The sequence below is a fragment of the Lepisma saccharinum genome, chromosome 3, assembly GCF_977018435.1.
Source record: "Lepisma saccharinum chromosome 3, izLepSacc3.1, whole genome shotgun sequence".
Lineage (NCBI taxonomy): Eukaryota > Metazoa > Arthropoda > Insecta > Zygentoma > Lepismatidae > Lepisma > Lepisma saccharinum.
The window spans coordinates 129,707,193-129,719,802 of record NC_139231.1 but is presented as its reverse complement, the minus strand read 5'-3'; the positions used below and the strand labels follow the sequence as shown (position 1 = coordinate 129,719,802).

At 37.1% G+C, this 12,610-nt stretch overlaps 1 protein-coding gene across 1 annotated transcript; it reads right to left on the bottom strand.

Annotated features, from left to right (window-relative positions):
- Positions 1-1,316: 1,316 nt before the first annotated feature.
- Positions 1,317-12,340, bottom strand: LOC145985403 (uncharacterized). The gene is made up of 3 exons (XM_083119380.1): positions 12,288-12,340; positions 9,993-10,218; positions 1,317-5,061 (listed from the first exon to the last, which is right to left on the bottom strand). The coding sequence occupies exons 2-3, from the start codon at positions 10,211-10,213 to the stop codon at positions 2,661-2,663; spliced, it is 2,622 nt and encodes an 873-aa protein (XP_082975506.1). The 5' UTR covers positions 10,214-10,218; positions 12,288-12,340; the 3' UTR covers positions 1,317-2,660.
- Positions 12,341-12,610: the final 270 nt, after the last annotated feature.

The window sequence follows — 12,610 nt, the reverse complement described above, 5'->3', positions numbered from 1 at the left end:
TGATCACTTCCTAACACTTCACTATGAAATTAGCATGTAAAATGACTAGTTGTTAGAAAGAAAAAAATACCAGAAAACCACATATAAAAAAGATTTGCCCTCTCTCAACATTATGTTTTTGGTTATAATTTATAAAATATCTTTGGGTGCTGGAAACTATGGCAAAAAAATTAAAGCATCATTCTCTTTGCTTGTTAACTTTGGATAAATCTTAATAGGTAAAAAAAAAACATTTTAAAGCCATTTGGTTTAAATCCTTTTCCCTTAGTTAAATCTTTGGTTAAAGAAAAATATTCTCAACCTTTCTCCAAATTAAAAGATTAATCCTATATACAAAAAATCAGGGTTGTATGTACAAAAAATGTCAACCACATTTCAAATGCATCAAAATTTGTAATAGGATTGAAGCTCGGTATGAGAAATTTTCAAAATTCATTTGTATGAGAAAATCTATATTAATTGGCCTCATTGATTTGTATAAAGCATAATCATTCTTGACAGTATTTTTTAAACTCAAGCATTTTCAAAGTAGCTTCTGCATTAGATCTGATTTCCTTGAAATATTATCAGGCTTTGGTTTAACATTACTTATAGGGCAGACAACACAAACAAACCACTACAGGCTTAAGTAAGGCACAATACTTCCTTAGCCGTTGTGTTATAGAGCATATGTGAAGTATGCTTTTTATCAGACCAATGTCCTCTGTAAATACTCTATCCTGCATACCTGTTATCTAATCACATTCAAACCTTTACAGTGTAAATGCATAAGTGCAGAAAATCATTCAGAAGCACACAATTACACAAACCCACTGTTGAAAAAAAAAAATTAATTCGCACTTCACAACCAATAAACATATAAAAAATTAACAATATAAAATTATTTACTTAAATCTCAGATGCTTTAACAATTAAAAAAGTTTCTATTAGTAAAGCTTGTAGTTTGGTAGAAGATTTAATCTACTGAAGAACAATAGAACTGTAAATAAAACATACATATGCATAGTATCCACCAGAAGACACACCAAACAGGGGCATCTCTGACAACTTTGATAATGTATTTTGTATGGCCTATAGCTAATGAATTCATAACTCAGAAACATAAAGGGTTGTTTCAACTAAGAAGCTAAGTGTATTTATGAGAAATTATAAAACTAAAGGTACCACTGCAGCAATTTTATCATTTGAATGATTCATTATAAACTGGAAATCTCTTCGGATTTGCTAGATAAATGAATCCATTCACATCATTAGTGTACTATGGAAATAATATTTTATTTATTTATATATATATATATATATATATTTTACTGCAGTTCTTAAATATTCCCTACACACATTTTGAGAAAAAAAAAGTCTTCCTGAAAAAATATTTTACCCTATCTAGGTTTAGAACAGGCTATGCTAGGCATACCTGAATACACCACCTACATATGTAATGCCGCCATAATATATGGACCTAATCCATTAATGAATGTAATATTGAGATAATAGACTTTTGTGCAAATAGACAAAAAGGTTATTTTTTCCAATACATATATATTTTAATCTGGGTGCATGTACTATCTGAGGTCAAAGCAGCACTTACAGTGGTAATAAGGGGGGGGGGGCAATTCACTGTAGGAATATATGTAGATTTGTTCCAGTAATATTTTTTTAAAAAAAAAACAACAGAAAAAGCGCACCTGTTTTAAAAATTTGCATTATGCATCTGAATGAGATATATGCAAGATCATTTTTAAATAAAGAACACACAAACCCAGTCAAGAAAAACATTGATACACAAAACTCACCAAACAGGCTACAGACTTGGAAAAATGTTTACACCTTTTCACAACTCCCTGCGTCCCCATTATTTCCTGCTACAACTGAAGCACTCCTGACATTTGTATTGACCGTAGTAAAATGATTTAACTCTGTTTAGCCTAATGCTTGTGACCAGTAACTTCAATGGGTACCAACTGAAATAGTATTGCATCTTTCTCTGCAATATCAATCATAACACAGATTACTACATACAATATAGCTGCCAATTATGTATTTAATGCCCTTATTACTTTCAATCTTTGAAAAATTAGTTTCCCTATATTATGCACAATGCAAATTATAAATAAACAGATTATTGTAAAAGTAGGCACAAACATAGAATATGGAAGAAAATGATTATTTGGTTTTGTACGAAAATTGAGACTTCGTAATATGATGTACCTGCTTCAAAGAGCAAGAGATCTTAAGATATTTTTTGAGGCATCACAAATATTTACACATTAACAATCATTACATTGTATCACTATACAGTACCTGTCATTAATTAAATGTTTGTGATTTTAAATCTACTATCATTAACCAAAGCCTGTAAACATTTGTATAGATGAAAAACTTCATGCTAAATTGATTGGCACAATCATTTTTAAGAGCATAAATCGTTTTAAAGCTCTGCTATCACAACTTCACACACATGTACATGATATTTTTGTGATGTGTCAAAGTCAGATCATTTGTTTAACAATAAACCCAAATTTTCAAATCCATCTTACAAAATACTCCTACATAATCATATGTAGTTAGTTCAAAACATGCATTTTACCACAGAAATGAGTAATTTGTTTGTACCACAGAAAATTAAAAACTAATAAAATCTTACTCTTATGTTTGAGAATTCAAGTTGGCACTTGAGTATTTGCGTCTCCCTCACCATGTGGCGATGGAGTTAAACTTGTATCAGAACCAGAAATTTCTTGTATATTGCCTGGAAGATAATCTTTCCAACTCCTAAACAGATATCGAGTAAATTTCCTCAACTGTCTAAACTTACAGTAGGTAGCACCTTCTGCAGATTCTAGTTGTTGGGTTTGAATCAGGAATCCCTTCTCTTTAAATGTCTGTTCTAACTTTTCACGCATTATTGACTTTCGAGTTCTTCTTTTTCTTTTTGGCTTTTTTTCAATTTCTGCATTCTCTGAAGAAGCACATTCTGGTTTCCACATGACACTTCCCGACGGAGATGAATCACAACCATACGAAGGCACACTTTGCTCCTGTGGTGTCAAAAACCGAACTGCGCTCTTGGTTTCTGTTGGAACACAATTCATATCCTCCTTGACATCTGAGGATGCATTTGGAAAACCTACGGAAACTTTATTCAAATTTCCGCTAGTTCCTACTTGCAACGCCTCACGTGGAAAAAATTCGTATCCTCTCATTGATTTGTCTCCTGTGCCACTGTAATATCTGAAGTTTCCACCTGCATCTACCGACAGCATTTTTTTCTCCTCGAGGGAAGGTTTAGCTCCACCGGTAAATTTAAACTTACAAATGCTCACTTCTGTAGGATTTTCTGCAGGCGGGATAAAAATTGCAGAGCGTTTGCGTTTGATCGCCACTCCACTCTTTTTTAACGGTAATTCAACTTTACCTTCTGGGGGCTTTGGTGCAATATTTGGCAATGTTTTTACAATACTTTTCTTATCGGCATGAACTGCTTTTGGAAGACATGCACTAGAAGGCAGGATTGGACTGGATGTGGAAGACAAGTTGTTACACGGCGACACCTGTAAACCTAAGTTGCCAAACCCTGTAAAAGGGTCCATGGGTGGTACAGATGCTTGGGGTGACCCAAGCTTTTGGTAATACAGCAGATGAGACTGTAAAGCCATAGGATGAACGAACACACCAGCACTGGGCCAGTACACGTATCCTCCCGCGACGGGAGACCCTAAACTATATGGCAAGCTGCAATCGGGAGATGAAGCTTTGCTCAGTGGGGTTAACTTACTCTTGCTTAAGATGTCTAACTTTGGCACATCATTGAACTTTCCCTGAGGTTCATGTGAAACTTCTTCCTCTATATCACTCGATGGCTCCACCTTTATAAATGCATCATTGCATTCTAGATTACTTTTGCTTTTTGCCTCTATATCACGAATACATAAATTTAATGGTTCTTTCTGTTCATTGTTCACTACCTTATCCCATAATTTATTATCACTATTAGAAGAGCATCCATTGTTTTGCACCTTAGAGAAATATAGTAATTGTTTTTCCAACAAACTAGTTTTACTATCTACCAGATTTTCAGAGTATCCAGTGGATGTTTGCATATTCTTTGATTCTTCAGCTTTGGTAGTGTTTGTAGCCATGTTTACTGACAGACTAGAAGGTGAGGAGATTTTTGCTGGATCAGATGTACCATTAGCTGAAAAGTCCATTCTCTTTGGAAAAACAGTTCCATAATTTTTGTAAATAAGGTGACAGATGTCTGCCTTCTTGGGCTTCCTGCCTCGCCTTGGTTTAGAATCCAAAGTGATTTCTCCCATGTATGGCAAGTTGTTATACATTTTGTCTATTACACTTTGATCCGGTGCTACACTACAGCCACTGCTATTAGACATTATCACAGTAGATCTCTTTTCATCAGAGTTGCCAATAGAACTGGTATGAATATAATTTTTACCATTAAGTTCAACAGAAGGCACGCACAATGAGCTTCGCAAGTAATTCGAATTTATTGGAACACTGAGAGAGGCAGCAGTGGAAGTGCAGACAGTCTGACCATCACAAGCCGTAAGCTCTGTCAATTTGCTCAAAGGAGCAGGACATCCTTCAGAGGATTTTTGTGCAGGGATATTTGGCAACACAGAAGATACAGGATCGCATGCTCCTTCGATGCCTCTCGCATGAAGCATGGTTCCGACCGCAAGCTTTGCCATATCCATGCCTATCGAAGACTCTTTCTTATCTGAAGACCCAGTGAATTTGCTGTATGCTTTCAAATCTTGCAGAAAGCTCGGCACCTTCCTTGAACCCTTCCCACTTCTTGCTTTGGAACCTCGAGTACTGGAAGAACTAGCCTTGGGACTTTCAGAACAAGGCTCCTTGCTCTTTAAACATGGCATTGTGGTGGATGGCATAACATCAGATCCTGCTACGGAAGAAGGTGCCGTTGCAGCAGCCTTTTGAGAAGCTGCCTCTTGAGCCATTGCTGCTTCGTAATGATCGAGATATTCTGGAGGCAAGGCTTGATGATGAAATTTAAGTTTCCACTTGGCTTTCCTTCGGCCTCTGAAAAATACAAGGGGAGGAAACAGTAGAAAGTAGCTCTGTCAGAAACAAATGAATTATTACCTTATTTGTACATAATCTCATAAAAAACGAAAAATACATGATACCATTGAAGAACAGGTTAGGAAAAAGGGGAATAAAATAGGGGGAAAAGGAAGGGATAAGAAGCATAAGAACTATAAAAGAAAGCTAAATAATGTTAAGAAATGGGTTAAGGAAAGCAATGTATTTTTCATCCGATCGGATAAGGAGAATAAAATGGTTGTAATGGATAAGGACGAATGTAAAAGGAAAAATGAGGATTGTTTTTGTAGCAAAGATTTTGAGGTGGTGAACCAAAACCCAATTAATAAAATTAAGCGGGAAGTTAGGAAGGGGGTGGAGACCAGTATCACCATAGCGAGAACGATGAAAAAGAAATTAATTGAGGGGCATAAGAAAGGGAGTATCCCAATAGCGTTTGGGATCCCCGAAACACACAAAGAAGGAACCCCCTAAGGCCCATCATTCCAATGTATTTGCATCCAGGGTATAACTTAGCTAAAACACTTGGATCTAAAATTAAAGAAGTTGGGAAAATACCGAATATAGTGTTAGGAACTCATGGGAGGTGAAAAAAGAAATAGAAAAACTTGAGATTTCAACTGAGGATAGGATAATGAGTTTCGACATTAATCTATATCCGAGTGTCCCCAGAGACAGCATTACAAAGCTTACAAAGGTGGTTAATGGAAAAAGGGTTAAATGTTATTATTGCATGGGAGTATGTAAGATGGTTTCATTTGTGTGCAGGATATACCTACTTTAGTTTTAATGGCATGACTTACACACAAAAGAAAGGGTTAGCTATGGAGAACCCGATCTCTGGAATTGTATCCAGTATTTTCCTACATTACATTGAGAAGGCGGCTATGGAACAAATGAAAGGGGAGGTTAAATAATTTGGGAGGTATGTTGACGACACCTTGATTATAGGGGAGGAAAAGGGTTTAACAGGATGTTTAAGAATTTGAGTGAACAAGAAGATCGTATTAAGTTTACCAAGGAAGAAATGAAAAATTACGAGATTAGCTTTTTAGACCTCAGGATTATCAACACTGGAAGGGGAATTAGAACAGGTGTTTTTCATAAAACTTTGGCAGGGAACTTATACATCAATAATGAATCTGACCACGTTCGGAGAACCAAAAACAATGTTTTTCTAAACTTCTTTAAGAGCAAAAAGGTTGTGTAATCATTTAGGTGAATTGCAAAAAGAGGAAAAATGGATCATGGGGGTAGGCAAAAAGGAACAGATATAAGGAGAACGAAATGAGGAGGATGCAAAGGGGAGCTCGCAAAATTTGCGAGAGAGAGGAAAGGGAAACAGTGAAGGATGGGGTTGATATAGGGGAAGAGAAAATGAAGTACAGTAGAGCGTCGATTATCCGAACGTCGGTCAACCGAACGACCGCTTAACCGAACTGTGTACTCGCTCACTTAAAGATATCTGTAATGAAAAAAGTACGTGACTTAGCTGCTCGTAAGCGTGTAGGCTTGCTTAGACAGACCAAAATAAAGGATTTTTTTAAACGTTAATTTTGTGTACTGTGTGTATTGTTCATGCAAAATGCGTATGTAATACTGTATGTACATATTTTTGTTTAATAAACTGTACCACATATGTACTATATATTCCTACTAAAGTTGCCTTTGTACGTTACTTTGTAATACATACTTAAAGAGATGCCTGTTTTTATGAATAAATTTACTGTACAGTACTTCTTTTTGGCAAATAAACATGTACAGTTCGATTATCCGAACAAACCAGTTTTCCGAACACCCATGTCCCCCAATTACTTCGGATAATCGACGCTCTACTGTATAGTTATATGGGGATCCCGTATTTCAAAGGGGTTTCCGAAAGGATTGAAAAAGTGGCAAAGGATTATGGTATTAAATGTGGGATGAGGGCCCCGCGGACAATTGAAAAACATTTTACAGAGTACAAAAAGGATAAAAAGCCAGAGAAAAACTGAGGGGGAGAAAAAGGGGTGTATAGAATTAGTTGTGAATGTAATAAGGAATATATTGGACAAACCGGAAGAAGTATGGAGATAAGAGGGGGGAACATGAAAAGGACATTAGAGAGGGAGTTCCAAGAACGGGGTTGTCAGAACACATTATTGAAAAGTAACATAAAATTAAGAAAAGGAAGGTAGTTAGGAATGAAAGCAAACAAATAAACAGAAATGTATACGAAGATACAAATAAGCTCACGGGACAAAAAATTAATCACCCTAGCACAGAACCATGGAGGAGTCGTTAAACAGATACAGAAGGCACAGCGGTCGAGTTACGTGGACAACTGCGCACACACTGTCTCTACGGAATCATAAGGCAGTAACATTGAGTGAGACATTAGTGCTACAAGCAGTATTTGCGCGTCAAGATGGGGAAATGCAAGGATGCGACAGAGTGGCAAAAAGGAGCAATCGTGTTCGGCCATATGCTGAGTGAAGTTGCCCGATTTGTTGATGGTTCGCAGCAAACTGTTAAACGTGTCTCCAAGCAGTGGTGTAACACCTGTGGCCATGAATCACGACGCCAGAATTGTGGTAGGAAAAAGATCCTAACTGAGAGGGACCGGAGAAGAGTTTCAAGGCTTGTGAATCAAAATCGCTTCCAAACCAGACAGGAATTGCTGCAGTCCAATAATGAAGGTCCACCTCAACCTGTTTGCGAGAGAACATTGAGACGGGAACTGCATGCAATGCAAATTTGGAGTCTGGTACCCAGCAAGAGGCCATTGTTCTCACAAGTACATAAAGTTGCACATCTTCAATGGGCCAGAAATCACCGAACGTGGACAGTAGCTGACTGGCGGTGTGTGATGTGGTCCGACGAATCACATTTTTACCTTTATTCAAATGACGCACCGAAGGCCACATGAAGCATTTCATCCTCAATGTGTGGAAGGTCAGGTTCAAGCTGGAGGTGGGTCTGTGATGTTTTGGGGGTGTTTTTCGTACCATGGATTGGGCCTCCTCATTGAGGTGTCCACTAACATGAAACCAGCATGTTTATTTGAACATTCTCGATGATCAGGTGTTGCCCTTTAGCCAACATCTTCATGATGAGTATGCTCTGGACTGCCTCATTTTTCAAGATGACAACAGCAAAGTTCACAGGGCTGGAAGTGTATGTGACTGGTTTGATGAACACTCACACACACTATCACATCTCGACTGGCCTGCAAAATCACCTGACCCCAACCCCATTGAAAATCTGTGGGACCTTTTGGAACAGCAGGTTAAACGGCGAAATCAACATCCTCGAAATTTGGTGGATTTGCATGTTCTAATCCTCAGCGAGTGGCTTAAACTGGATGCGAAGTATCTGCAGTGGACTCCCTTCCTAACTGAATCCATGCGGTTATCAAGGCCAGAGACTGAGTTGCACGGTATTAATGTGATTTTTCATGGGGTGACTAATTTTTTGTCTGGTGAGCTTATATGCAAAGATAGGAACAATAAATTAGAGATGATGGAAATGTGGATTAGGATGTTCAAAAGGTGGGAAGTGAGTGAGTATTAAAAAAATAGGTTTTCATGTCACACTGGACGTAATCTGCATGGTTCAGGAGACTTGCGATTTCAAGTATGAAATGACGTAATGAGGGGGAGGAGGGGAGACTGGTGGGCAGTTTGGAACCCAGAAACCTCCTGCATTCTGCCAGAAGGCAAACCTGATATCTCGCAGGCGGGTGCGCATGTGTTTTTTTTAATGTTTCAAGTTTTAATCTTTGACTTTTTACGCTTTTGGTAGCTTTACAAAGAAAGGAATGTGGGTATGGGAGTTTTAGCGGAATGGGCAAGTTGTTAGGAAATCTTTTTTACCATAGTAAAAACCTTTCACCTTACTCCTTGTTTTACTTCTATTTGACGCGGCTACGAAGCAATTCGCTAGCCAAGGAGATTACCTGAGGAAGGGAGCAGTTGACTCCCGAAACATAATTTGTTTGGCATACTGTACATACTCACAAACCGTAAGTAAACTATATTTTGGTATTTTCAAAAATATTTTTTAAATACTTAATATTGTACATATCAAGCTAAGCTGATATAAATGCAACAATACCAGCTGATACATAGGGTATGGGCCAACGTTCATTTTTACAGAGCTCAAATAAACTGGGAATGTTAATTAATTTGTAACCAGGGTGTTATCTGAAAACTTCCCAGTGAGAGGAAATTCCAGTAACTACTCTTGAATAATTGGGATATTATATAAAATACATATATAGTTCCCTACTCCCAAAAATTAGCAACCAGGGGGGGGGGGGGATACAGTATCCAGAGGGATAGTCCCACCAAATACCACCCTGTATGCACCAAAGATACTTGATTCCCTTGCTGAAGGTCTGTCCTCGATCACATTAAGGGGCATTCAGGTAAATATAGCCTTTGTTCTGAAGTGCCCATAATACCAAATGCAATCAATCACTCTTATTTTGGTAATTAATAAATGTTGATGCTTGAATGTCTTAACAAGTTTATTTTAACACCATTCAGCATGTAATATGAAATACACAACCTCAGTGAAAATATAATCATTGCAGGCTTCATCCTTAACTATAGATTTGCAGTTCAGTGATGAGGGAGTGAGTCATTCATTCATTTATTTCAGTGATCAGAGGAGCCCCACCAATAATTTTGACAAGTTGGCACCCCTGTCAGTTATCTACTGTGAATCGCCCCGGTGCATCGAAACAGTGTGTCCGTTGATCACCACGTCGTATCATTATTAATATGTCAAATTTTGAAAAGAAAACAATTATTTTATCTAATTGCAATATATTGTGGATTGTAAAATTTATCAATTAAACTACACCATCTCCTGAAAAATTATACAAGAAAACATATTTTCAAAGATTAGATATAAGAAATTACCTTGAACTTCCCAAATTCTTTGATTGTCTTCTTTCACTGCAGGTACCAATGGTAGGAGTTTCTTTGGTAGAATCATCTGGAGAGGTTGATGAAAGTTGATTTGTGCGATTTCTGTTCTTTTCTTCTACTGCAACCTCCTCAATGAGAGGCTCATCTTCTTTTACTGTCATCTTGAAAGCTATGTGCAACCCACCCTCATCTTCACTCTCTTCTGTTTGCATAATTCCTGTAGAATTACATCATTAATATTAATGGCAATGGAAATATACAGATAACCAAACAAACCCTTTGTTTACACATTAGTTTTTCCAAATAGAAACACAAATCTGACTGTGATTTTCAATTAATTATCTTAACACATAACATATCAGTTTGATAACCACAGCATCATAAAGTATAATATTCAAATGCAGCAAGTATGTTCATTTCCATGTTCCCAATGTCTGTATGTCCTCATGCAGTCAAGATTGACAAGCCAAGACAAATGTCAATAAAAATGTATGTTCAAAGTGTATAAACAGAGCATATAATATGTGAAAGGAGAAAAACACGCTGTTTCATGCAACATTGTTATTCGTACAGGCAAGAGTTTCAATCTTCCTCGCATACAGCGCCACCGCTATTCTGGCGATTTCATGCAGTTTGCAACAAGTTTGAACATGCAGGCACGCTCCCCGTCAAGCGGAATGCTGGCGTAGGTATTGTTGTAGGCCTATCGTCTATCTATCAGCGTGTTCGAAATTGGGCAAGGTGAAGGAACTTAGTTCAGATCTGAAGGATGTTATTATAAATTTGGCCCTTAGAAGTTATTCCTTAAGAAAAATTGGACAAACAGTCAATAAATCACACTCCACAGTTCAATACATAGTAAACAAATTTAGAGAAGAAGGTTCAACACAGAATGTGCTGCAAGCCGAATGGAATAAAATAAACTCTGAAACATGTCAGAAACTGATTAATTTTATGAAGAACAGGTGTCAAGGAGTAATTAAAGCCAATGGATACGCATCAAAGTATTAGATCTGTCAGTCAATTTTGCTCTGAATATACTTTTTTCTTTTATATTATTAAGTATACGAATAGAAAAGTTGTACAAAAAATGGCATGTTTCTCTTTCAGTTTCATTTAATGTATTATTGTCATTGGTTATACAGAATTTGGGTTAGATTTTATGTTCCTAATGATATTAGTTATTGAATTGTAAAGAAACGATTTCAAAAGAGTGTATTTCCTTTCAGATATTAAAGCATTTTCTTTGAAAATCCGTGTGTACGAATAAGAATGTTACATACTGTATTTGAACCTCTACAAGTGTGTGGAATGGGAAGAATTCCTGAGAAATGTGATTTCAGTGAAAGCACCATGTCTGTTTTGCATACTAGAACTGCATACGAAAGCCAATACTAATACAAGTATATTACGGTAATATTATAATCATATCATGCCTATATACCAAAGAAAAATCAATTCTGATCCATCTGTTACTCTCACGATACATGAAGTAGCCGACAAAACAAATCACGTTATTACCGGTAGTTCTGTTTACATCTCTACAGAACAACTTGTGGTGCAGAATTACTAGTTTGTATTATTACGGTAAGTCATGCAACAATTGTAAATTAAAATTCATTAATGTTAGTTTCGCTCTGTAATTTTATCACTGTCGTTGTGTTATTTCATTAATTTATCATTCTCCAACGCATTAACAGCTCTACAGTCATTTAACAGGAAAAGCAAAACGTCAACTTCCACACATCAACATATATCAATAACTACCTGTAAATAGCAGATAATTTCATGAAATAGTAGTTCACCTTAAATTAATTGATTTCCTGCATTTCGACATAAAATATGTCATCTTTATCCTTCCTCAGTCACGTAACTGTCAAGGTCATACAAATTAGCATTACGCTCACAAACAGGACCAACTCGCGATGTCGGTCGTGTAGTTTCCTTCTATTCACAACGCAATGTAAATTCTTCTTCACTGAACGTCACCGCACCATTCTTTTCCGAATACAGCATGTCTATATTAAGATTTTCCGAAACTAAACCTTAACTTATCTAGAGCAATTCTAATTTTGGCTAAACATTGCCTCCTACGAAATCCGAGATTGGTTTCAAATTCATGACCTTATTTGGCAGTGGCTTGTTTTTCTAAAATTACACTCTATAACGCCCTTTAAAATATGAACTACCAGCTATCTGTAACTGAATAACGCTCGCACATATGTTGCACTGTAGGAACTGTTTATACGATTTGTAACTTAAGACAAATTCCAGTAAAATCCTTACCATATGCAAAGCCCTCTCCATTTTCCCATTCGTTCACAACTCGCACCGGAGAATCACACTTCACATAATAATGAAAGGCTTTGTACCACTCGTACGTTTAGCGAACCTAGAAAAAGTGATTCTGCTTCTGAAACTCTCTCCGCAGTTCGTATACCACTGAGCGTATGCTTGCTTCCTTGTGCTCGTGTAATCGGCGGATCTAACAAACCTCCAATGTTTTGTAACCAAGAAGCTGTCTGCTAGAGAGAGGGAACGAGTAGCAGACGGCGTGGGAAATGACTGGGTGGAGTGCAACATGCGGAGGCTTTTGCGTAGGTGACAAC

Excerpts from the sequence above, each read along its gene's own strand:
- LOC145985403 (XM_083119380.1), bottom strand. The coding sequence starts at position 10,213 with ATGCAAACAGAAGAGAGTGAAGATGAGGGTGGGTTGCACATAGCTTTC. Across the intron at positions 5,062-9,992 it reads AAGAATTTGGGAAGTTCAAG|AGGCCGAAGGAAAGCCAAGT; the intron begins GTAATTTCTTAT and ends TGTATTTTTCAG.